The sequence below is a fragment of the Triticum urartu genome, chromosome 2, assembly GCF_003073215.2.
Source record: "Triticum urartu cultivar G1812 chromosome 2, Tu2.1, whole genome shotgun sequence".
Classification (NCBI taxonomy): Eukaryota; Viridiplantae; Streptophyta; class Magnoliopsida; order Poales; family Poaceae; genus Triticum; species Triticum urartu.
The window spans coordinates 85195755-85222786 of NC_053023.1; the positions used below are offsets into that span (position 1 = coordinate 85195755).

General features: G+C 49.3%; 1 protein-coding gene across 1 annotated transcript; it reads left to right on the plus strand.

The window, feature by feature from the left end:
* The first annotated feature begins 412 nt into the window (after positions 1-412).
* Positions 413-3723, plus strand: LOC125536014 (probable mediator of RNA polymerase II transcription subunit 26b). The gene is made up of 9 exons (XM_048699096.1): positions 413-1546; positions 1657-1725; positions 1824-1906; positions 2044-2105; positions 2246-2367; positions 2455-2500; positions 2597-2889; positions 2972-3113; positions 3306-3723. The coding sequence occupies exons 1-9, from the start codon at positions 1112-1114 to the stop codon at positions 3446-3448; spliced, it is 1395 nt and encodes a 464-aa protein (XP_048555053.1). The 5' UTR covers positions 413-1111; the 3' UTR covers positions 3449-3723.
* The last annotated feature ends 23309 nt before the right edge of the window (positions 3724-27032 follow it).

Genomic DNA, 27032 nt, shown 5'->3' on the forward strand with positions numbered 1-27032 from the left:
AGCTTATCCCGTCAAGCCAAGACATAGATTTCTCAAATCACACGGTGGATGACAACCAGTGAGCTAGCTAGTTCATCAACGCGTGGCCCCACCAAGCGGCGGTCTCGTGCATCAAACAATCTAAACACATTTCATTTAGACAAACACATAGTATATGCTTGGATTACAAACATAAAAATTTGGAAATAAAAATGGAATGGAGCCATGTGTCTGAATTCAAGTTTGCATCACGTAAAGAAAGAAGGTGAAAAATAAAAGAGAGAAGAGAAACACAAATTCTCAATCAAGCCACGGTTCATGCCATTTCCTTTTCTTTCCACATGCGTTGCGTGGCCCTAGCGGTTTCAAGAAACCTGTCGTAGCGCCGCACCCACCAGCTAGGGCTGAGCCTTGCCGAAACACAACGCTACGCTCACGCACACGGCCCCCCCTACCCCCTCCCTCGCTCGCGGTACGGCCACGCGCCGGGGGGCTGGACTGGATTGCGGCGCCGCGTTCGCAATCGCATCGCTCGCATCGCATCCATCCCCCGGACCTGGAGGAAATCGCTGAGCAGCCATCACCACCACAAGCGCCGCGCACTCCCCCCGCCCCCTCTCCCCCCTCCACCTCCCACTCGCGGCAGCGCAGGCCCTCCCTCGCTCGTGGGGGCGACGGGGAATCCGCAGTAGACAGGACAAAGATCGGAATTAGCCACGCACCGAGGAGGAAGGAAAGCAGACCCGGGGCAAAAACCCATTTTTTTCTCCTTTCCCTTTCGTTCTTCCTCCCGTCCGTCCGCCCTCACCGTCACCGGTCCCGTCCTCGTCCTTGCGTGCGCCGGCCGTGAGATTGGTGGACGGATAGATAGATTCTGGTGGATGGTAATGCCAACCCCCTGGCGAGTTCTTGCGCCTGGGTGTGCCAATCCGCAGTAGACACTTTTTATATTTTTACCTTTTTTTGTGTTCGTCTATCTATCCATCCATCCATCTTGGCCGGTAACGGAAGAACTGAATCGGAACTAAAACTTGAATTAACCAATCTCCGTCCGTCGCCGCCGCACGGGGAGGAAGGAGTGGGTTTTGATTGGGGGCCGGTGGGTCGGAGCCCGATCGATCGGCGGGCGGCGATGGCGCCGCCGTCCAGGGACGTGGGCTACTGGGTCAACTTCTTCCGGGGAGGCGGCGAGACCATCCTCGACGCCATCGAGGGGGCCATCGACGTCGCCGCGTCCGAGCAGCCCGCAGCCCTCCGCGCCCGGCGCGACGCCATAGCCGAGCGCCTCTACACGGCGCTCCTCCTCGCGTCCTCCGGCGCGCCCACGGCGGCGGCCGCCGCGGCGGCAGCGGCGCGTCCTCAGGCAGGGGCGCCCGCCGCTGTGCCGCAGGCGCAGGCGCAGCAGCAGGAGCAGCTCCTCCCCGAGGGCGCCGCCAGCGTCCCCAGCCTCTGCAGCTCCGACCGCGCCGAGGCCATTACCGACGACGGAGCGCCCCGCCACGACGACGACTCCGTCGCCGCCGAGGCCGAGAAAATCAAGGCCGTCCTCGTCAACTACCAGGAAAAGGTCACGCTCATCCCCTTGTTCTCCACGCCGCTGCCGCCGTCCGTGCCGCTGGTTGTTGGCTGGTAAGTGGTAACCGCCCGTGCTGAATCTGTTCTGCCGTGCTGTTTCAGTCGGAGGCGGCGTTGCTCGATCTGCTCCGGCGGCTGCAGCAGCTGGAGTTCACGGTGCACACCTTGAAGGTGAGAGACGCGACATCCACAGGAGCTCCGTTGATCGATTTGCCATGCTTATTTCCTTCTTTGTATTGGCTGGTGCTCACGCGGATTCGTCCTCATAGGTCACTGCGATTGGGAAGACCGTGGGCACCCTCCGGAAGCACAACTCCAAGCAGATTCGGCACCTCGTACGGTTGCTCATCGGGTATGTATCTCCATGTTTTTCTTGGTCCAAACCATTTCCAGAAAATTATTTTCTACTGTACTTCTGTATCTCCATTAGCTATCCATGCCCATTTTTATTGTAGTAACATTCTTTGGCATGTTTCGTGTGAATCGCAGGGGTTGGAAGAGTATAGTTGACGAATGGATGAGCAATGGAGGCAGCGGAGATGCCATTGTTGGTAAGTAGCGATCAAAATAGTTCATCATATTTCAAGTTTTTACTTAAGTAATGCTTGCCTTGTAGGCTTGTACTATAAGCTAGTTATGTGCTACTACTTCATTAGCTGATTAATTGTTCTCTTCTGCAAACAATTCGCAGATCACACCCCTCAGTCCATGCATCCGTCTAGTCTGGAGCAGGAAGACCGAGGAATGTCATCTCCTTCCGTGGACGAGGGGGCACTCTTCGCCACACCGAGTACTTCCATCCGACTCTCGGAGGTAATTGATTTTACCTAGAAATTAACCGCTCTGCAGCTTATGGGGTCCATGGTATGATCTGACACAATTCCATCTGGAATTTCTCAGGATAACCAGGGCTCTAGGATGTTTGATGGAATGGATGATGCTGGAAGTGAGTGACATCTTAACCCTCTTTGATCCCCTCTGTGATTGTTCTTTGCCAGGGACTAGCGTTTGACATGTTGATTGTTTTGTGAATTATCAACAGATACAAGGAACAGTGTACAGCGGCATCCGGGGAGCCAAGAACCAATTAGAAGGCCGCCGCAGCCAGTGGCCCAGCAGTATGACCCTGACCAGAGCTGGAGGCAAGAACAATCTGCAGCAAGGCAATCACGGCCGCAAGAACTGGCCAATGGGCAAACGAGAGAGCAATTCATTGCGGCCATGCTGGCGAAGCCCTCAAATGCTGAGTCGGGTCGTGGGAGACCTCAAGTGAGGCCTAAGCAGCAGCAAGGTGCCTCGCCCGCTCAAGGGAGACCGCAACCGGTGCCATCTGATGTGAGCATATTGCACCTCGAACAAAATACTATTTGTGGTTGTTTTATTCATACTAATCCTAAATTCTGTGCCTGCCCTGTAGAAACCGGCGGGCAACCCTGATGCGAACTCGCTTCGAGCAAAGCTAGATCTCGCCAAGAATGCAAAGTTGGAACTGGCAACTAACTCCAAGCTAGAGATGACAAAGCGAAAGCTTCAGGAGGGGTACCAAGAATTCGATAATGGTATGTGTTTGACCATGAAATTTTGGGCTTGTTATTACCTGTGGCAACATCACATCATTGCTGGCTGTAAATTATGGCTTGAACTGCTCTGATTGCCTTTTAGCTTAGATTATAGCCAAACAGTTAAATATTAATCGAGCTAATTTTGCCAATGAGCATAACAGTGTACTAATTTTTGATTTGTCATTGCAGCAAAGAAGCAGAGGACTGTACAGATGGTGGATCCGCAAGATATAAAGAAGCAAGGGAACCGGGCCTGGCAGCCGAACGCCAAGCCGAGGAACAACAACAGCAGCAGCAACACCAACAACAACCGGAATTGGTCGTCGAAATGAGTTTCCAATTCCATTCATCCACCATTAGAAAAAATACCTTGGTTTCATTCCCGCCCTCGGTCGTTGGCGGCGGCGTAAGTTGTTTAGCCCAGCCCAGCCCAGCCCGGTACATAACATCAGCAATAAGGCTTCCCTGCCGTCCTTGCGAAACTGTGTCGTGTCTGACTTTTTTTTTGCCCTTGATGATGGTGGCTGGCTCGCCATTATAGTGTCCGTCAAAACCTGTAAAGATGAGACGAGTCTGTTGTGGTACTAATCGATGGTGTTTTTGCTTCCTCGGACGGAACGCAAGCGGTTCATCGGAGTTGCCGGATGGCATGATCGTGTCCTCTGCTTGCCTTGTCGCAGCTGCAGCGGTCCTGCTTCGCCTTTCAGGCCGAGAGGCCTTTTGGGGTTGCAGTGTCTTGCCCTGAGCATCTTGTCCTCCCCGCACTGCAAATACTCCTACTTGGACTACTGCAAAATTTTCTTGTGCGCAAATGTGAAATGTGCATGGCTAGCAGTGATTTTCTCGAGGCAATTTTTACTTCCAAAAGTGGTGCCATTGCCCATTAGGGCAGATTTGCTCCATTTTTTGTTTGAAAAAAAAAATGCTCAAAAATTTATTTTAAGGTTCGCCCCCCATTTGGTAGGGCACCCGCCCACCGGGCTTTGTTGACCAACATAGTAGGTGTCCTTTTTCAAATGGGCGAAAGGATCATTCCATGCCTGGTCCGGAATGAGATGAGTGACCTACAAGTGTTGAACGGAATCGGTCAGTCAGTTGGGATGGATTCCGAAAGCCAACAGGGGCAGGTCAGCTTTGTGTGAACGCCCTAAACTACGGGGCCGCCGCTTTGAATTTTAGGGTTTCTTTCTTCTTATATTTTTGATTAAAAAACATACACTTTGAATTTTAGGGTTCGTTTCTTCTTCTATTTTTGATTAAAAAACAAACACACACACGAACAGACCGATCATTCACTGCCCATGAATGGTTCGTGCTCTGGCCTTGAGCCCGGAGCCGTGGCATCTCCTGCACGAATGAGAATGACCCGCGAGGGGCGACGCCGGTGCCACTGACGCGTGGGTCCCGGCGGATCGGCGGCTGCATGGCCCCTACTTCGCAGCGTGACCGCCGCCCGGCCGTCCCGTGCCGCGTCGGGTGCCCCGCCAATGGGCCGTTTAAATATGGAGGGAAAGGAAAGCATTGGCCCCTCCCGACTCGGGACTAGTACCACCAGTACGCACTTGCGGCGCGGCTAGCGGGATCCTCTGCGGCCTAACACTCTCTGGCACCCACTGAGCTCCCTACACATGACCTGAGATTCTTCTTTCTGCTTTTTGATTTTCTTTTTTAATCTCTTCCGTGCTTTTTTCTTTTCTTTCTTATATTGTCAAAAAGGTGAAACTTTGCAGCCGTCCATGCTGTATAAAAATCACTAGTCAAATCTCCGGTGCCCTTGAAAGTGGACACGGATGTGTTTCGTCGCGTACGCCGTGCACTTTCAAAAACGTCTGCTGATGATGGTATACTAACAGGCACGTACAGTATTATTCTAGTCTTGGTTTTGTCGGGAGAAAAACAAGATTGTTAATGATCTTAAGAATGCACTTGCGCCGCCTAAAAGACGGGTTCCCCTTTTGAATAACATGAGCACCACGCAATCAAAATTGTGAGTCGCCAAATTTATGTTTCGTGTATTGCAATTTGTTGAGAAACCCATCCATCAGGTTGTACAATAAAATAGCGCCGGAGTTGTCAAGCTTGAAACAACCTCCACAATTATCAATGTAATCCACAAGTAGAAAGTACTATAATTTGCTAATAAAAGTTCGCATTGTACATTATTTTCTCAGGCCACGGTATTGCGGTCCATCCGAAAACGTCTACCATTACTAGCACCGCTATGGCGGTAATATTATTCCAATGTTTGGTAATAATAATATTGGGAGAGCAGAATATATTTTTATAAACTTGAAATTTGACTTTTAATCATGTAAAGACGGCAATATTCTGTTTTGAATGGCACACAGACTACACACTCGTAATTTCAATCACGCGGTCACTGATTGAAGCATGCTAGAGAAAGTCATATCTTGCACTCACTCCGATCCATATTAGTTGTATAATTTTAGTAAATTTTGGTACCCCTTTGAGTAATATTAATTGCCGCTGGTTTAGTATTATACTAAATCAGCGATAATTAATCTGATTTAGTATTATACTAAATTAGGGCAATTAATATTGATAGAAGGGAGTACCAAAATTTATCTTTTTCCTAGAATCAAGGGGGAGGGAGGGGGGGGGGGGTCCCTACCTGAATATAGTACTCAAAGTTGCCAATATTTCAGAGGAGTGATCCAATTTATAAGGAGAATCAAATCGAAAATCTTAACAAGTTGGCTCATTTATGCGGAAAATCAGGCCGAAAACCATACGTGCAACAAGGGAAAGGAAGATTACTCGCCATCCGTCGAAGTGTTGATGGTGGACACAGATGTGTTCCGTCGCGTACGTCGCCTCGCCGCGCACTTTCGAAAACGTCTACTACTATTGCTGCTGGTGCGGTGACGATATTATTCTAGTTTTGCATTGTCAGGAGGAAAAACATAGTTAATGGTCTTAAGAATGCACTTGCGCCGCCTAAAGAGGGGTTCGCCTTTTGAATAACACGAGCACTACACAATCAAGATTTTTGTGAGTCGCCGAATTTATGTTCTGTATATGGCAAGCAAGTGAGAAACCCATCGGAAGGTTGTACAATAAAATAGCACGGGAGTTGCCAAGCTTGAAGCAGCCTCCATCAATTTTTTTTTTGGAAAGCAACCTCCACAATTCAATGTAATCCACAAGTAGAAAGTATAATTTGCTATTAATAAAGGTCCACATTGTACATTATTCTCCCATGCCACAGTATTGCGGTCCATCCGAAAACGTCTACCATTACTATTACTGATATGGCGGTAATATAATTCCCGTGTTTGGTAATAATAACATTGGGAAAGCAGGATATATTTTTATAAACTTGAAAATTGACTTCTCATCGTGTAAAGATGGTAGTATTCGGTTTTGAGTGGCGCACGGACTAGACAAATCATAATTTCAATCATGTCATTGGAACACACTGAAGAAATTCATAACTCCTACTCCATCCGATCTATATTAACTGTCGCTAATTTTGTACAATTTTATAGTAATCAATCAGTGATAATTAGTATTGATTAAAATAATACTTCCTCCATAAAGAAATATAAGAACGTTTAGATCACTATTTAGCGAAATTTACGGAGGGAGTACTATTTCTTTATGGAGGGAGTAGCGAAATTTACCTTCTCTATCTCAAGCTGACCAGGTTCAACACTAAAATAGCACTCCCTCCGTTTTTATTTACGCGGCATATCAAATTTCGTAAAGTTTGACCAAATTTATAGAAAGAATATAAACATTTACATTAACAAATCTATATGACGTGAAAGTATATTCAATAATGAATCTAATGATATTAATTTTTTATTGTATGTGTTAATATTTTTATTTATAAACTTTGTCAAAGTTTACAAAGCTTGACTTCGACAAAAGCTTATACGCGGACTAAATAAAAACGGAGAAAGTACTATACTCCAGTAGGGTTAAGCCAGAAGCAACCTCCAGAATCCATTTAAATTCACAGGTTGAATATGCCCCGTATTTTTCCATTAAAAAAGGGTCCACATTCCACAATATTTTATGCGAGGTCCAAGCAGCACCAATGACAAGGCAACCGTGCCCGTGCGGTCCATCCAGAGCTAGCTATGCTCCTCCAACCGAATAATCATTGCGCCTATCGCAATCCAATCCAGCCCGATCTACCCCATTGATCTTATAGTTTACTCATCAGAGATCCAATCCCATTATGAAATTGCGCGGTGAAGTATTGTTTCTTCAGATCGGCGGTTTCGCGTCGTGATCAGCCGGGATTAATATACGGCGGCAGCGCAGGTTGTACAGATTGTCGCCGAGCCGCTGCTGAGCGGAACGGGGGCAGGGACGTCGGCAGAGGCGGGACTGAAGGGGACACGTCGGCAACCGCGACGGCGAGGTGTTCTGCTTCTTGGCCTGACGGGGACGGGGACACGGACACCGTACTCATTCCCCGCGGAGGCGGCCGGTGATCCTGGCGCGCGCCTCCCGCCGGCGACACCTCTGACAGCCGTGTTCCTCTCCTTTTTTGCCGGTTTAGCATGATGGGATCAGCCTGAGAACCGCACGTGACCGGCCAAGTTGATCTTAGAGATTACTCATTTTGCTACTGCTAAATTCATCTGTTAACGATGGTAGTATCTGAGATGCACGGCGTTGCTAGGGAAAAGACGGGTGAATATGTTTGATGTGTTGACGCATCTTGGTTGTTTGTACGGCTGTGGATGGAGGCGGGCGAGTGGCATCGTGGTCCACCCGAGTTAGTTGATCCGCCATCGCTCCAACGAATTGTGCCAAACGCATATGCCTCCTTGGGCGCTTTAGAGCAACTTTAACAAACCCTGCAAAACACGGTAAAACCGTAAAATTCTGACAAGTATACGGGCTCGGCTTAATTTTCCGGTTAGAACAAAGCCCGCATATTTGCTCGGCACGTATTTTTTTTTGATGCGGCCCGCAAACCGCACGCCCCGACCACTATATCTACGGTTCTGCGGCGCGTTTGCGGGTCCAAACCCTATCCCCGCTGCCGCCGGTCCACGCAATTCCCCACCCCCTTCTCCACATTTCTCGCCGCCGACGACCACCTCCCCCCGCCTCCAGCCGCCATGTGGGGCCGCATGTGTAGCTCCGCATGCGGCTCCGGCAGCAGATCTGGTCAGACGGCTCGAGGAAGCGTGGCCCGGAAGTGGACCAACCACGACCAGTCGCCGCCGGCGAGCTTCCGTGTCCGCGAGACGGAGGAGTACGACCGCCGACGAGCGTCCATCTCCTCCGCGGCGAGATCTCCCTACGCTGGGAACTCCTCCTCTTCCAGTGCGGACCTTCTTCCCGTGAAGAGAGAGTGGTCAGAGGAGCTGGAGGAGCCGGACGACTTCGAATTCGTCCCCGTCAGGGAGGGGCTCGAGGAGCCCGCTCCGCTCGGCCGTCGCAGAGTCGTCGGGGCAGAAGATTTCGTCTCCGACGTCGACGCGATTGCGTCCGCCATTGCCGAGCGGAGCATGCGCGAGGAAGCGGAGCACCGACGCCACGCCGAGGAGCTCGAAGACCTCCAATGGCGGCAGGCGGTCGCCGCCAAGGAGAAGGAAGAGAAGTGGCGCCGCATCCGCGAGGAGCAGAGGGCGAAGTACATCGACCTCTACAGCTCCGGCGAGGAGGATTGAGTGCTGAGTAAATAGACAATTTTTCGATTAACTTAATCCACGAGTAAATTAATAGTATGGCATTGACACAAATAAACGCATACTGATATTCAGTCAAGCAAACACATGCTACGCTAATTGCAGAAAGATCTACGTATAACGCTAGCATGAATAAAATAGAAAACAGTAGGAGCGGGATAAACAAGTTATACCCTCCAGTAGGCCATGCAGAGGCCGCGGCAGTGGTGGCGGCAGCAGCATCCTCGGCGGACTTCTTGTTGGCCTCGAGCTTCTCGGCGGCGGCACGTTCGGCGTCGGTGGACATGGTGATGATGGAGACGATGCAGACGTAGAGGAAGTAGTGGATCGGAGGCGAGTAGTCGCGTAGTCGCTGCCCAAAAACCTATTCGCCCTCTCCCGTACAAGAACCAGAAGGGCGGGGTTTCAGAGACCTGCTCTCCCGTCGACCGTGTACGCGGCGGACGGGATGGAGTCACCGGCGGCAGCGGCAGCAAAGGAACGACGGTGGGCGTGAGCTGAGAAAATGTGATCTGTTCATGGCAGCTAGGGTTGAAAGACACCACACACTTATATAGGCGCAGCCGCTTGGGCTCGACCCACGCCCGAGTCCGTGACAACCCACGATCCGACGTCTCAGATCGTAGCCCAGTTGTCAGAAACTCTCCATTAGTGTCTGGCAAAAATAAGCGCGTAGGTGTGAGCTCGGCTCGGCTCAATCCCGCAACCCGCGGCGCGGCGCGGCGCGGCGCGTCGCGGCGAGGCGGGCGGCAGAGGAGGAGGAGCGCACGAGGGCCTCTTCTATCTCAAGCTCCAATAGCATGTAGAAGAGAAACCCTTATAAAGAGATCCAACTCCTTCTCCACTAGCGGGGTGGGACTAAACTTCCCACTACACCTAGTGCCATATACCCACATGGAACCTTAGAGATTTTTTTAGAAATTGCTATATGGGCCTAAAACTCATCCCAAATTTCAGCAATCCCCCACCAGATATCGAGGGCCTATTGTGTCCTCTGTTCCAATTGCTGTTTTGATATACCAGTGTTTTAGTGAAGACCTGTTAAGATTGAGCTTCACCTAGAGCAAGTAGCTACACTCCTTCACAACTAAACAATGGACTATGCCTTGAATTGTCAGTTTGGCGTAAAGAAGCCTCACCACATGTCTTACTAGTACTGGGCTGCCGAAGGCTGACCCCTCGGGTGGAGCATATAAGTCACACTCGTGGCCTATTCATGAGCTTACTAGAGATCGCCCCATCTCATAGACTGTGACTAGCAGTCGGGCTCACATAGGTGTGTTCCTCCAAAGATCGCTCTGTAGGATAGCATCTTGCTTACATAAGCTTTGGAACACATTAAGACAATAGTCATCCTACCATACAGTATTGAGAGTATTGCATCTCCAACGGAGTAGGTTAGTATAGTTACTCTCCTCAGTTCACCACTGGCTTGTTTTCCCTGGTCCTACTTCACGGGATCTCAGATCACATAGGTTGGGTTACCACCATGGCAACTCATATGTGTCTCATACCCATCTTCCTCGATGCATTATCTATCACAACACGTGATAGCCCTTTCGTAAAGGGATCTACCAGTTTCTTAGCCGTATGGAGATAGTCCAACGCTATCACTCCAGAGTTTCTTAATTTTATGACAGCTTTTAATCTCATTTTTATGTGTTTGTTGGACTTCATGTTGTCCTTTGAACTCTTCACCTTGGTGATGACTGTCTGATTGTCACAGTTCATAAGGATAGCTGGAACCGGTTTATCAACCAATGGCAAGTCCATCAAAAGATCTCGAAGCCATCCTGCTTCAACACCAGATGTGTCTAATGCTGTTAATTCTACTTTCATTGTCGACCTCGTTAAGATCGTTTGCTTGCAAGACTTTCAGGAAACAACGCCACCTCCAAGAGTAAACATATACCTAGTAGTGGCCTTCATCTCATCAGCATCAGAGATCCAATTCGCATCACTATACCCTTCAAGTACCGACGGGTCTCCGGTATAGTGAAGTCCATAGTTCATAGTACCTTTCAGATAGCGCATAACTCTTTCAACAGCATGCCAATGTACATCACCCGGTTTGGAAACAAACCGGCTCAGTTTACTCACAGCAAACACGATGTCAGGCCTCATTGCACTCGCTAGGTACATCAGTGAACTAATGATTTGAGAGTATCTCAATTGATCTTTAGCTATGCCTTTGGACTTTCGAATCAACACGCTAGGATCATATGGTGTTTGAGATGGTGTGCAGTCTGAATATCCAAAATGACTCAACACCTTCTCAACATAGTGGGATTGCAGAAGTGTGATCCCACCCTCATTATCTCTCAGTAGCTTGATGTTCAAGATAACATCAGCCACACCAAGGTCTTTCATCTCAAAGTTCTGAGATAGAAACAATTTGACCTCCTCAATGACTTTGAGGTTTGTTCCGAATATCAGTATGTCATCAACATACAAGCACAGTATAACTCCTTCGCCCCCACCATGGCGATAGTATACACACTTGTCAGCCTCATTAACAACGAAACCAACAGATGTCAGAGTTGTATTGAACTTATCATGCCATTGCTTAGGTGCTTGCTTCAGGCCATACAAAGATTTCAGCAACCTACATACCTTTCTTTCCTGACCATCTATCACAAGCCATATGGCTGTTGCATGTAGATTTCCTCGTTTAGCTCTCCACTTAGAAAAGCCGTCTTAACATCCATCTGGTGGACGAGAAGACCATGCGAGGCCGCAAATGAGAGTAATACTCGAATGGTGGTTAGTCTAGCCACATGTGAATAAGTATCAAAGAAATATTCCTCTTCTTTATGGTCATAGCCCTTGGCCACAAGTCTAGCCTTGTACTTTTCAATCGTACCATCGGGCCTAAGCTTCTTCTTAAACACCCACTTACATCCCAAAGGTTTGCAACCATATGGACGATCAGTGATCTCCCATGTCCCGTTAGCCATGATGGAATCCATCTCGCTACGGACCACATCCTTCCAGTAGTCAGCTTCTGGAGAGGCATACGCTTCTGAAATAGAAGTGGCAGTATCATCCACGAGGTACACGAAGAACTCATCACCAAAGGTCTTTGCAGTCCTTTGTCTCTTGCCCCTACCAAGGGTTTCCTCGTCATCCTCCTCAGGATTTTCATCATGTGTTCGTTCATAATATTCCATAGGAATGGCACGCTCACGAGTCTCCTCAGATTCCTGTCTAGAAGTGCTTTGCATATCTCTCATAGGAAAAATATCCTCAAAGAATGTAGTATCCTTAGAATCCATAATTGTACCGACCTTCTGGTCAGGTACCTCAGATTTCACTACTAGAAATCTATACCAACGCTGTTCTTAGCATAGCCCATATTAACGCAGTCCACAGTCTTGGGTCCAAGCTTACGCTTTTTGGGGATCGGCACATCGACTTTTGCCAAACAGCCCCAAGTATGCAAGTACGAGAGTGTTGTCCTTCTCTTCGCCCATTTCTCATAGGGAGTGATCTCATTATCCTTTGTCGGAACTTTATCAGGACATGACATGCTGTCAATATATCCTCCCCCACCATGCCTTGGATAAACTCGATGTATCTAACATGGCGTTAACCAAATCAGTTAGAGTATGATTTTTCCGCTCGGCAACCTCGTTTGACTGGGGTGAATAGGGAGGCGTCCTCTCATGAATAATGCCGTGTTCCGCGCAAAAGGAATCAAACTCACTTGAGAAGTACTCTCCACCACGATCTGACCGGATTCGTTTAATTTTCTTTTCAAGTTGATTCTCAACTTTTGCCTTATAGATTTTAAAGTAGTGTAGAGCCTCATCTTTAGTATTTAACAGATACACATAGGAATATCTAGTGGAATCATCTATCAATGTCATGAAGTATTTCTTTCCACCTTTAGTCAACACACCATTCATTTCACAAAGATCAGAATGTATGCGTTCTAATGGTGCCAAGTGTCTCTCCTCCGCGGCCTTGTGAGGCTTGTGAGGTTACTTAGCTTGCACTCATGAAAGGCACTTAGAACCTTTGGCTAAAGTGAAACTCAGGATTAAATCCAACTTAGCTAGCCGCATCATAACACCGAAACTAATGTGACAAAGACGTGAATGCCAAACTTCAGGTTCATTAACATTTGAATGAATATGGTTCATGACTTTATTACGAAAATCTATGAGGGAAAGGCGGAATATTCCTCCGCTCTCATAACCTTTTCCAACAAAGAGTCCATATTTCATAACAACTAATTTATTAGACTCGAAAACCAACTTAAACCCTTCTCTACATAGAAGGGAGCCACTAACGAGGTTCTTCTTGATGGCGGGAACATGCTGCACGTTCTTCAGCTGCACGATCCTTCCCGAAGTAAACTTCAGATCGACCATGCCAACACCATGAACAGAAGCACTCGCGCCATTCCCCATCAAAACGAACCCGTGGCCTGTGACCTGGTAAGAAGAGAACAACGAAATGTCAGCATACACATGAACACATGCACCTGTGTCCACCCACCAATCGGTGGGCTGAAACACTGAAAAAACAGTAAATAAATTACCGCACCCAGATGCACCATTTTCATTGTTGCCCACAATCATGTTGACAGACTTAGAGTCCTGTCCTGGCTTCTTGTACTTGTTTCGGCACTTGTTAGCCCAATGTTCAACCGAACCACAAGTAAAGCAGCCTTCATCCTTCTTGTTCTTCTTAAAGGTCTTCTTACCCTTCTTCTTAAAGTCGGTATTGTGCTTCTTTTCCTTCGGCTTGTGGGACTTATGGTTCCTCTGGTTCACCATGTTGGCGACAGAGGTTCCTTCGACCCCTTTTCTGTGTGAGTCCTTTGCCCTCGAATTCTGCTCAACACTCAGATGACCGATGACATCCTCCACAGAGAATTCACGCCTTTGATGTTTCAGAGTGGTGGCAAAGTTCCTCCAGGAATTAGGGAGCTTAGCGATTATGCAGCCCGCGACAAACTTGCTCGGTAACTCGCACTTAAGAAGTTCAAGCTCCTTAACGATGCATATTATCTCATGAGCCTGCTCCAGTATAGGACGGTTTTCAATCATCTTGTAATCATGGAACTGCTCTATAACATACATTTCGCTCCCAGCGTCGGTGGCCCCGAACTTAGATTCGAGCGCCTCCCACAAGTCCTTGGCAACATGCACATGTAAATATGCGTCGACCAACTTATCTCTGTTCACGCTAAGAATAGCTTCCTTGAACGCCTTCTCCTGTGTAGGAGCAATCGTTCCTGAAGGATAACCGGTGACCCAGAACACGTTCATAGCCGTGAGCCATAAGGTGGTCTTTATCTGCCAACGCTTAAAATATGTACCGGTAAACTTATCCGGTTTCAGTGTTGCGGCAAAACCACTCGCCGAAAAATTCCTACACATAATAGGGTTTTGGATTGTTGAGTAAATAGGCAATTTTTCGATTAACTTAATCCATGAGTAAATTACTAGCATGGCATTGACACAAATAAACGCATACTGATATTCAGTCAAGCAAGAACATACTACGCTAATTGCAAAAAGATCTACGTATAACGCTAGCATGACTAAAATAGAAAACAGTAGGAGCGGGATAAACGAGTTATAACCTCCAGTAGGCCATGCAGAGGCTGCGGCAGTGGTGGCGGCAGCAGCGTCCTCGGCGGTTGTCGGTGTCAAAACCGGCGGATCTCGGGTAGGGGGTACCGAACTGTGCGTCTAAGGCAGATGGTAACAGGAGGCAGGGACACGATGTTTACCCAGGTTCAGGCCCTCTTGATGGAGGTAATACCCTACGTCCTGCTTGATTGTTCTTGATGATATGAGTATTACAAGAGTTGATCTACCACGAGATCAAAGAGGCTAAACCCTAGAAGCTAGCCTATGGTATGATTGTCTGTTGTCCTACAGACTAAACCCTCCGGTTTATATAGGCACCGGAGGGGGCTAGGGTTACACAAGGTCGGTTACAAAGGAGGAGATATACATATCCGTGCCTAGATTGCCTTCCACGCCAAGTAGAGTCCCATCCGGACACAGGACGAAGTCTTCAATCTCGTATCTTCATAGTCCAACAGTCCGTCCAAAGGATATAGTCCGGTTGTCCGAAGACCCCCTAATCCAGGACTCCCTCAGTAGCCCCTGAACCAGGCTTCAATGACGATGAGTCCGGCGCGCAGTATTGTCTTCGGAATTGCAAGGCGGGTTCCTCCTCCGAACACCCCATAGAAGATTTTGAACACCAGAATAATGTCCGGCTCTGGAAAACAAGTTCCACATACTACCGCAGGGATAATAATATTTGCACAAATCTAATTTGCTGGCGCGTTCTGACAGCACGACGTTATGTCATGGCTCGGTCATTATTCGAACCGTTTTTCTCAACCAGCGCTGCACATAACATGGGGCGGTTTTCTCGACACGTCTTGTCAAAGCAGAGATCGTGTCCCCCTTTATATGGGATTCTCATCAATACGGACGTGGGTAACCCAACCACGCCATCAATTACGGCGCCTGGGGAATAAGCGGTTTTACCAGGCAAGTGGGGAGACGCATCACCTCTTCCGCCCTTATAAAGGGACAAGGATTCAGTCTTTTCACCCACGCCTTCTTCCTCCTTGCTTACCCATTCCCGCACACTCGAGCTCTAGTGCCCAAGCTCGCGTTCCTCTTCTCAAACCACTCCAAGCATGTCCAGAGCAGGAGGCAAGTGGATGGTCTCCTCCATCATGGAGGAGAACATCAAAAAGTTATGGGAAGCTGGATATCTGGCCGCGGATATTGCGCACCGGCTGCCAAATGCGGGGCAGATCATCCCAACGCCCGAACCCCATGAGAGGGTAGTTTTTCTTACCCATTTTGTCCGTGGACTGGGATTTCCCCTCCACCCGTTTGTCCGCGGGCTCATGTTCTAGGGATGGATTTTCATGATCTGGCCCCCAATTTCATCCTCAACATTTCGGCATTTATCGTCGTGTGCGAGGCCTTCCTCCGCATTAGGCCCCATTTCGGCCTATGGCTGAAAACCTTCAATGTTAAACCGAAGGTGGTGGGTGGCCAGCAAGCAGAGTGCGGATGCGCCATGGTGGGCAAGATGCCTAATGTCACCTGGCTCGAGGGCACCTATGTGGATACCATAAAGGGGTGGCAATCGGGGTGGTTCTACATCACCGAGCCGCGAGACTCCAACTGGGTGGCGGCCCCCAAATTTCGATCCAGAATCCCCACGCGGCTCACCTCCTGGAAAGAGAAGGGCCTGTCCTGGGGTTATTCGGTAGAGTTGACCGGACTCCAGACCTGTATCCGGAACATGACGAGCAAGAAAATCAAGCTCGTCAACGTGGTCCAGGTCATGCTCTTCCGCCGGATCCTCCCGTGTCAACGACGGGCATTCGATTTGTGGGAGTTCATCTCAGCCAAGCACCAGACGCTGCGAGAGCTCTATGACACGACGCACGAGGACGTCTGGAGGGTGCTGTTCAAGGGCACCGAGATTCCTCCTTCTCTCACCAAGGACCGCGGACTCAGGACAAAACGCCACGCCAATCCGGTAAGTTTTTATATCTCTCAGGGTATTTATTTGCCCCGATTTAGTCATATGCAGGATCTAAGCTTTTATGCCATTAACAGGACTGGATAAAGACAACGGAGCAGCTTGATTGCCCAGCTCCCCTGCCCGAAGATCCTGCAGGTGCTCTCCTAACGGAGATGCTGACTCCGGCACCTTACGAGGTGCCGGTGAAGAAGACCAAGAAGAAGGCCGCGGGGACCCGGAAGGGTCTCCGGCGCAAGGTTGTATCGGACTCATCGTTCGATGACTCCGACGCGCACTCCTCCCACGGAGACGAGGAGGAGGAAGAGGAAAGTTCTCCCCCCCAGCCGGGGGAGACAAGAAAAGGAAGGCCGACCCAACCGGGGAGGCCGAAGGGTCCAAGAAGGGAAGGACCCTCCCTCCGGACTGCGCCACGACGGCCGCCGACTGCGGCGACGAGTGGCTACCCAGGGTCAAGCCCCTGGAGAAATCGTAAGTGTCCGGGCGCCATAGTACTTCATGGTATGCTTTATTACACTGCCTCTCGTCATGCCGAACATGATTATGCAGTCCGTCCCGAGCTCGTCTCGACGTATCCTTGTTGAGCGGCTCTCTTGACTCGTCGGATATGAACAGCGGTTCTCTCCCGACCGCTACCACCCCTTGCCCTACGGACAACACCGAGGTGTTGTCTCAAAAGGCACCGAGCCAAGGGGAGGTGGTCCTGGGGGCGCCTCGAGGCGACTTCCTGGACCCTGGGTACCAAGGGAGCGAGGCTCCTACGGGCTCCGAGTTCGGCCCTCAGCCGAACACTGCGCCAGAACCTTCGATGGTTCCGGACTCCGGCAGGCGGTCCCTCGTTAAGGGGGCCAACCATCCGTGCCGGTGTCCTTTGTCCAACCAGAGGCACCAGACAACTTGCTGGAATCGCTTCGCAACGCTTCCATCGATGAAGAGCACCGCACTATCATGAGTGCGGTGGTCGAGAAGGTTCAGTCCACCAAAAACGGACTGATCGAAGCTTGCGCCAGCCTCCTAACAGGCTTTGAGGTAAGCAATCAAAATATAAGAAAATATTACCGCATAGATAGTAGCCCCTGATGCTCTGTTCGACGTTCGCGAAGAAAGGCCGAATCGAGGATCAAATGATAACTCAAGAGTCTAATTAGAGTATGTCTATGTGTATGTGCAGGCTTCACTGCTGGCCGCTGCCGCACGTACTGCGGAGGTCTCTGCGCTGAAGCAGGACCTGAAGCGGTCCGAGGACGAGCTCGGCCTTACCAAGAGGCAGCTTGAAGAGAGCAAAGGTAAGAAATACCCCTCTCTATATAGTTTAAAAATAAATTCAGTTATAAAATAATAGGATCATCATGGGTTTGCCAAGGGCCACGACCGAAGTGGCGACCCTGAGGAAAGCGCTGTCCAAGGCCGAAGACAAAGCGGCCAAGGAGCGTATTGAGCGGGAGAAGCAAGAAGCCCGAGTAGGCGAGGTGCAGCAAGAGCTCGAGGCTCTCGCAAAAAAGCACGAGTCCTTGGAGCTTGACTCTAAGACGCGAGAGTCCGAGCTCGCCCAGGGGCTTGAAAGCGTCCGGAGCGCCAAGGCCGAAGGACACATGGCCCTCAGGAGATTGACGCGGTGAAGAAGATAGCAGCGGGTAAGGCATTCATTATGCAAAGCAACCACATGAAGGAGACTTTCCTGTTTCTTACCCGAGTTCGGAGCTCTCCAGGAGCGTTTGCAGATCTTCCCCGCAGTGTACTGGATGCCGCGGAGTTTTACCGGGCTGAGGAGGGGAGCTCAACGGAGAAGTTGTTGTGGTCTCAGTATACTGGGAACGAACACCCCGTGCCCTTGAGCGACCAGCTGAAGCAGTTGGTCAAGCTTCACAAGGCGGCCGAACAGGCCATGAGGGGCCTTATAGTCCGGATGTGGCCTGGCGAGCCCCTGTCCGGCAGCTACTTCAGTCTGGTGAGACGGCTTGTGGAAGCCTGCCCACGGCTTGAAGTCATCAAGCGGTCCGTCTGCATCGAGGGTGCACGCAGGGCTTTTGCCCGGGCGAAGGTGCACTGGGCGAAGCTGGACGCCGTGAAGCTGGTGAAGGAGGGGCCGCCGAAGGGCAAGGAGCATCGCTGCCCCGAGAATTATTATGAGAGTGTCCTGAAGGGTTCCCGCCTAGTCGCAGATGAGTGTGCCAAAGATGTAATTTTTGAATGAACATGCCCATGTGATCCTGTAATATGAAACAAGTTCATTTGCGTCATGTGACGCTTTCTTAATTTAAAATATTACCTTCTGTGCGGCCGTTTATAAAATCTGAGAGTTGGCCAGTCGTCGGCTTCTGCCCCCATGTAACTAGTACTGGGGTGTTCAGGATAAACCTGAGCACTCTTTACCCCAATTTTGGGTCCTTCAAGGGAGGTGTTCAGCGCAACAAACCAAGCAATCAGACTATAATGCTTTATCACTCTCACTTAGCCATAGAAGTCTATGATTTTAAATTTTGGCGAAGCCCCTGGTATTCGGAGGGCCGAATTTGGGGCGCTATACACGCCTAAGCCGGACAAGGCCGACTCCTCGCCCAAAGTGGAAAAAGTCTTTAAGGACTTGAGACCTCTCGAACAGCGACCAATCTCTCGCCTTATCATGACAGTCAGTTTTTGGCTTTCTCTACTGAGGTGCTCATCCGGAAGAACCGGGACACAATCGCAGTAGTTCTCCCACCGCTACCTTAGCCGATATAGCGGAACATAAGGTACCAAAGCATGGGAGCCGGGCAACCCAACATTTGACCAAAGACATGATTCGGAGCTGATGCATATAATGCTATAAGTTCGGGGTGCCGCACTGTTGAAAGTGTTCGGACTTCTTGCGCCGTATTATGGGGTAAACGATAACCCCTGGCGAACTGACCGTACCCGAACGTGCGGGTGCGGATTGTCGTAAATGGACATATAAGAGAAAGAGAAAAACTTAAATAATGCAATGACAGATTAATGATATGCATTGTTATTTAAATAATACGTCAAAGCGTACTTGGTACAAGTAGTGCAATAAGCATAAAGTAGGACAATTCGAAATGTCCTATCCCAGGGCAAGCTACGCATAAATAGTGAAGAGCGGGTATATCAATTATTACTAGAGGCCACCTGGCGGTTCCCGTGTTCATCTTAGCTTCTTGCCGCCTTGGTTATTGCTTCCGTAATGTGTCCGACAATCGTACTACCGGAAAGGGATTCCAGAGAGTTAGGCCCTGAAAGAGAAAAGGAATGACAAAGGTATACAGCCCCTAGTGCGGTTAAGCCACAATGCGAGGCATGTCCTGATCGTGCCCCCGCCTATGTCCATGGTATTTTCAATGCATAGTTATGTACGTGCGACACATATTTCGTCGCCTCACTCGGACTGGGATGAGGGCCGAATTGCTAGGCGAGCTCTGATCGTGCCAGGCGATCCTGTTGCAGCTTGTTTCGGGCTCGCTTGAAGGTGTCCGGGGGTTGTGACGCCGAATGAGTGGCCTGCCTGAACAGGCTGCTTTGTGCTTCTGCTGCAAGGGCCACAGTGTGCTCTTCCGTACGGAGCGAGCGTTCTATGTTTCCATTTACTGTTATGACCCCGTGAGGTCCTGGCATCTTGAGCTTGAGGTATGCGTAATGCGGCACTGCATTGAATTTTGCAAATGCTGTCTGTCCAAGCAGTGCATGATAACCACTGCGAAACGGGACGATGTCGAAGATTAACTCTTCGCTTCAGAAGTTGTCCGGTGATCCGAAGACCACTTCCTGATTGAGCCTGTGCAATGGGCCTCTACACCTGGGATGACGCCTTTAAAGGTGGTTTTGCTGGGTTTGATCCTCGAGGGATCGATACCCATTTTTCGCACTATATCCTGATAAAGCAGGTTCAGGCCGCTGCCGCCGTCCATAAGGACTCGAGTGAGGTGAAATCTGTCAATGATGGGGTCTAGGACTAGTGCGGCGGATCCGCCATGACGGATGCTAGTGGGGTGGTCCCTGCGATCGAAGGTGATTGGGCAAGTAGACCATGGGTTGAACTTTGGGGCGACGCGCTCCATCGCATAGACGTCCCTTAGTGCATGCTTCCGCTCCCTCTTGGGAATGTGGGTTGCGTATATCATGTTCACCGTCTTCACTTGTGGGGGAAACCCCTTCTGTCCTCCTGTGTTCGGCGGACGGGGATCCTCCTCGTCATCGCTATGTAGCCCCTTGTCCTTGTCTTCGGCATTTAACTTGCCGGCCTGCTTGAACACCCAGCATTATCTGTTGGTGTGATTGGCTGGCTTGTCGGGGGTCCCGTGGATTTGACACGAGCAATCCAGTATGCGATCCAGACTGGACGGAGCCGGAGTATTTCTTTTAAATGGCTTTTTCCGCTGACCGGATCTACAGCCTCTGAATCCGGCATTGACTGCCGTATCTTCGGTGTTATCGCTGTTATTGCGGCGCTTTGGTCTGTTACGACACTGCCTACCGTTAACATCTTTGGTATCCGAGGTATCCGGATTCCTCGATGTGTTGTTGCTGCGAGCCAGCCAGCTGTCCTCACCCGCGCAAAAGCGGATCATGAGTGTTGTGAGGGCTTCCATAGATTTCAGCTTCTCCTGGCCGAGGTGGCGGGCGAGCCACTCATCGCGGATGTTATGCTTGAATGCCGCTAGGGCCTCTGCATCCGGACATCCTACAATTTAGTTTTTCTTAGTTAGGAACCGTGTCCAGAATTGTCTGGCCGATTCCCCTGGCTGCTGTGTTATGTGGCTCAAGTCGTCAGCATCCGATGGACGCACATAAGTGCCCTGGAAGTTGTCAAGGAATGCATCTTCCAGATCCTCCCAACTGCCGACGGAATCTGCTGGCAAGCTATTCAGCCAATGCCGAGCTGGTCCTTTGAGTTTTAGTGGGAGGTGATACGTGTCCAACGTATCTATAATTTTTGATTGCTCCATGCTACATTATCTACTGTTTTAGACATTATTGGGCTTTATTTTCCACTTTTATATTATTTTTGGGACTAACCTATTAACCGGAGGCCCAACCCAGAATTGCTGTTTTTTGCCTGTTTTAGGGTTTCGAAGAAAAGGAATATCAAACGGAGTCCAAACGGAATGAAACCTCCGAAAACGTGATTTTCTCATCAGATAAGATCCAGGAGACTTGGACCCTCCGTCAAGAAAGCCACGAGGCAGTCACGAGGGTGGAGGGCGCGCCCCTGCCTCGTGGGCCCCTCGAAGCTCCACCGACATACTTCTTCCTCCTATATATATCACGTACCCCCAAACGACCGGGGACGGAGCCAAAAACCTAATTCCACCGCCACAACTTTCTGTATCCACGAGATCCCATCTTGGGGCCTGTTCCGGAGCTCCGCCGGAGGGGGCATCGATCACGGAGGGCTTCTACATCATCATCCAAGCCCCTCCGATGAAGTGTGAGTAGTTTACTTCCGACCTACGGGTCCATAGCTAGTAGCTAGATGGCTTCTTCTCTCTTTTTGGATCTCAATACAATGTTCTCCCCCTCTCTCGTGGAGATCTATTCGATGTAATCTTCTTTTTGCAGTGTGTAGGATGAGACCGATGAATTGTGGGTTTATGATCTAGTCTATCTATGAATAATATTTGGATCTTCTCTGAATTCTTTTATGTATGATTGGTTATCTTTGCAAGTCTCTTCGAATTATCAGTTTGGTTTGGCCTACTAGATTGGTTGTTCTTGCCATGGGAGAAGTGCTTAGCTTTGGGTTCGATTTTGCGGTGTCGTTTCCCAGTGATAGAAGGGGCAGCAAGGCACGTATTGTATCGTTGCCATCGAGGATAACAAGATGGGGTTTTTATCATATTGCATGAAACTATCCCTCTACATCATGTCATCTTACTTAAGGTGTTACTCTGTTTTTAACTTAATACTCTAGATGCATGCTGGATAGCGGTTGATGAGTGGAGTAATAGTAGTAGATGCAGAATCGTTTCGGTCTACTTGTCTCGGACGTGATGCCTATTGTAACGCCCTCGATGCGGCTATATCTCCCACGTGTCGAAGCACGACTTAGAGGCATAACCGCATTGAAAGCAATGTCGCAAGCAACGCAATCTTCATAACATCCCATGTAAATAGATAATAAAAGGGAAGGTACATAGTTGGCTTACACTCGCCACATTAAACAAAGTACATAAATAGCATTACATCATCCAATCACTCATGGCCCGTCTACGGTGCCAAAATAAAAGATCAACCCAACATGCGACACGGTCCCGATCGCCCCAACTGGGCACCACTACTGATCATCAGGGAAAGACACATAGTAACGGCGTGAGTCCTCGTCGAACTCCCACTTGAGCTCAAGCGCATCATCTGGAACGGAGTCATCAGGCCCTGCATCTCATTTGGAAGTAATCTGTGAGCCACAGGGACTCAGCAATCTCGCACCCTCGCGATCAAGACTATTTAAGCTTATAGGTAAGTCAAGGTAATATGTGAAGCTGCAGCAAGCGACTAGCATGTATGGTGGCTAGCCTGTTCGCAAAAGAGAGCGAGAAGAGAAGGCCAAGCACGAACGAAGAACTAGAGGACCAACTACGGCAAACATTACTCCAACACAGTGTTCACTTCCCGGACTCCGCCGAGAAGAGACCATCACGGTAACACACACAGTTGATTCATTTTAATTAAGTTAAGGTTCAAGTTATCTACAATTGGACATTAACAAATTCCCATCTGCCCATAACCGCGGGCACGGCTTTCGAAAGTTCAAATCCCTGCAGGGGAGTCCCAACTTAGCCCATGACAAGCTCTCACGGTCAACGAAGGATAAACCTTCTCCTGAGACATTCCGATCAGACTCGGTATCCCGGTTCTACAAGACACTTCGACAAGTTAAAACAAATCCAGCAACACCGCCCGAATGTGCGGACAAATCCCGATAGGAGCTGCACATATCTCGTTCTCAGGGCACACTCAGATTGTCCAAGGTACGGGTAGGCCAGCCCAGAGTTGCCCCTGGTGGCCACCGGCAGCTGACAGGTTGTACCAACACTCAGAGGAGCACTGGCCCGGGGGGGTTTAAATAAGATGACCCTCGGGCTCCGGAAACCCAAGGGAAAAAGAGGCTAGGTGGAAAATGGTAAATCCAAAGTTGGGCATTGCTGGAAGAGTTTTATTCAAGGCAAACTGTCAAGGGTTCCCATTATTACCCAACCGCGTTAGGAACGCAAAATCCGGGAACATAACACCGATATGACGGAAACTAGGGCGGCAAGAGTGGAACAAAACACTAGGCAAAAGGCCGAGCCTTCCACCATTTACCAAGTATATAGATGCATTAAGATAACAAGATAATATAGTGATATCCCAACAAGTAAATGATGTTCCAAAAAGGAACGATCTCCAATCTTCACCTGCAACTAGCAACGCAAAAAGAGGGGCTGAGCAAAGCGGTAACATAGCCAATCAACGGTTTGCTAGAACATGGTGGATTAGAGGTTTGTCATGGCAATTAGGGAGGCATGATAAGCAAGTGGTAGGCATCGTAGCAAAGACATAGCAAAAGAGCGAGCATCTAGCAAAGCAAAGATAGAAGTGATTTCGAGGGTATGATCATCTTGCCTGCAAAGTTGTCAGAGTTGACTGGATCCTCGAAAGCAAACTCAAAGGGCTCCTCGTTAGCGAACTCGTCTCCCGGTTCTACCCAAATAAGACAAACAAGTAAGTGGAACACAATCAACCACGTGCAAAGCTCAAACAACATGATGCAAACATGGTATGCTATGCGGGATGCAATATGTGATGCATATGCAAGATTTGACAAAGGAATGAATGAACCTGGCCTTAACTTGGAAATCCAAGAGTGCCACTGGAAAGGTGAGGTGATTTCGGTTGAAATCGATATAAAGATCGCCGGAATCGGATGCACGGTTTGGAAATGGCAAGCAATTCAAATATGGCACCGGTCTGCGATAAACAACAAGTAGTCATCTAAATGCAACAAGATAATTATGCTACAGCACTCAAACATGGCAACAAAGTACATGGCAGGGATCCATTCATGATGCTTAAGAAAAGATGAACACTGAGACACGGCCAATTCATCCATTAACAGGTTCAAACAAGCATGGCAAAAGTGCAATTGGTAAACATGTTTCAGACTTAGTGAAATCAACACTTGTCTGGAATTTTAGATCAGGTAGCACACTTTGGAGCAAGAAAACTATATGCTATAGGAACTTAACATGGCAAAGCAAGGCATGGCATGGAGCTACTCGAAGAGCTTAACAAAAGTCCCTTAGTGACCTTGAGCCAAAAGGGATCATAAAATACAATTGCAAACATGTGAACATGGCAAAAACATAATCAGATCACAGACTTAGTGAAAAATTGGAACATGCAAATCAGATATCAAGTAGGCATGTTTACGAGCTCGATGCACTCACTACAGAGCATGTCATGACAATCTAAGAATACACCCACCAATAATACACATTATGCAAGCTAGACATGGCAAGAAAAACAACATAGCATGCATGGATCAACTACAACATCCTCGGCAAAATCGCTAACAAGTAGACAATCTGCCCAGATTCATGAAATAGCAAAAGTAGAGCTCGATTGACTCAAGCTAGGTTGCTCCATAATTGCAAACAAAGACATGGATGGATAGAGCACTACAAGATTAACAAATCATCCTTAATGATCATCCTCAAAAGAGTCACGGATCACTAGGAAACAACATGAACATATGGCATATTGATAAAAACAAACCAAGAACTTAGTGGAATTGCTAAGTCCCTGAAATCAGCATTAACGAATGCACCACTTTGCAAGCTTGTGCTAGTCACCACACATATCACAAAAATACATGGATGGCACCTATGTAAAGATGGCAAAGCATATAAAAAAACACATGTAGAGCTCACGGGCATATCATGCACACATTAATCATGACAAAATGGCAAAAAGCTATTTGGTGCAGCAGATCTGACAAATAACTCAAATAGCTCTCTTCCAACAGCATTTCGGGCATTACGATGAACTCAAATGAAAATGATGCAATGAGATGAAATGATGTGCTCTCTGATACGAACATTTTGATATGCTATACGCCCAAAACGGATCTATGGATGCAAAGTTACGGCACGATGAACATGGCAATATAATCTGCAGACTTAGGAAAAAAATGGAGTCAACCCTAGGTTTTCAGATCTGGATCCGGTGCGCGGATCGAGGTTCGCTGGGGGACCTCGCCGGAGTTCGTCGGGGAGGCGGCTGCCGGAGCTCGCTGGAGGAGGGGAAAGGGCTCGCCGGCCCCGGGCGAGGACGGTGGCGGCGGTGGCGTCCACGGCGCGGGGCGCCGGCGGCTGACGACGGCCGGAGCGGGCGGGGCCGGTGCGGTGTTGAAGCTCGCCGGCGACGGCGACCGGCGACTGCGCGCGGCGGCGCACCTCGGGAGGAAGAGGCACCGGGCGGCGGCGGGTGGCGATGTGGGCCTCGGGGGCTCGATCCGGGCCTCCCGGGGCGGCGGCGGCGACGAAATGGGGCGGCGGCGCGGCAAATGGGGGCGCGACACGTGGCGCGGGGTGGAACTGGACACGTCCGGCCTGCGGAATTTTGTCCGCCGGCGGCGGATGGAGTGGATCTAGGGTTTCGGGGAAGAAGGAGACGTGAATTTCGGAGGGGGGCTATTTATAGGCATAGGAGGAGCTAGGAGAGTGCAAATGAGGTGCGGTTTTCGGCCACGCGATCGTGATCGAACGCTCTAGATGATGGAGAGGGTATTGGTGGGTTTTGGGCCAAATTGGAGGGGTGTTGGGCTGCAACACACACGAGGCCTACTCGGTCCCTCGGTTAACCATTGGGGCATCAAACGAAGTCCAAATGGTACGAAAGTTGACAGGCGGGATACCGGTAGTAAACCAAGGCCACTTGGCAAGTCTCGGTCCAATCCGGAAATGTTTAATCCCCACACACGAAAATAAGGTAGAAATGACCACCGAAGGAGAACGGAGCGCCGGAATGCAAAACGGACAACGGGGAAAATGCTCGGATGCATGAGACGAACACGTATGCAAATGCAATGCACATGATGACATGATATGAGATGCATGACAACAACAACAACACACGGAGACAAAAACCCGAACCCGAGGAAATAAAATAACTTAGCACCGGAAACGGCAAGAGTTGGAGTACATATTAGGTAAATTACATCCGGGGTGTTACAACACTCCATCACTATGAAAGGATCTCGTCCCGAGATCTAGGACTGGAAGAACGCCAGTACTCAGAACGGAGGTGATCCTCGCGTTCCCAGGTGGCTTCACGGTCGGAATGGTGTGACCACTTGACTTTGAGGAATTTGATTGACTTATTGAGAGTCTTGCGTTCAGCCTCTTCAAGAATAGCAACGGGGTGCTCACGATAAGAGAGATCTTCTTGGAGATCGATGTCTTCGAAGTTGACGGTGCGGTCAGGAGTCTTGAAGCACTTGCGGAGCTGAGAGACATGGAACACGTCGTGCACATTTGCAAAGTTTGAAGGAAGCTCGAGTTGATAGGCGAGATCGCCTCTCTTGCTGACGATCTTGAAAGGACCCACGTATCTAGGGGCAGCTTCCCTTTGATACCGAAGCGACGAGTACCTTTCATTGGAGAGACGCGGAGGTAAACATGATCTCCGATCTCGAAGGCCAAATCACGGTGCTTACTATCATAGTAGC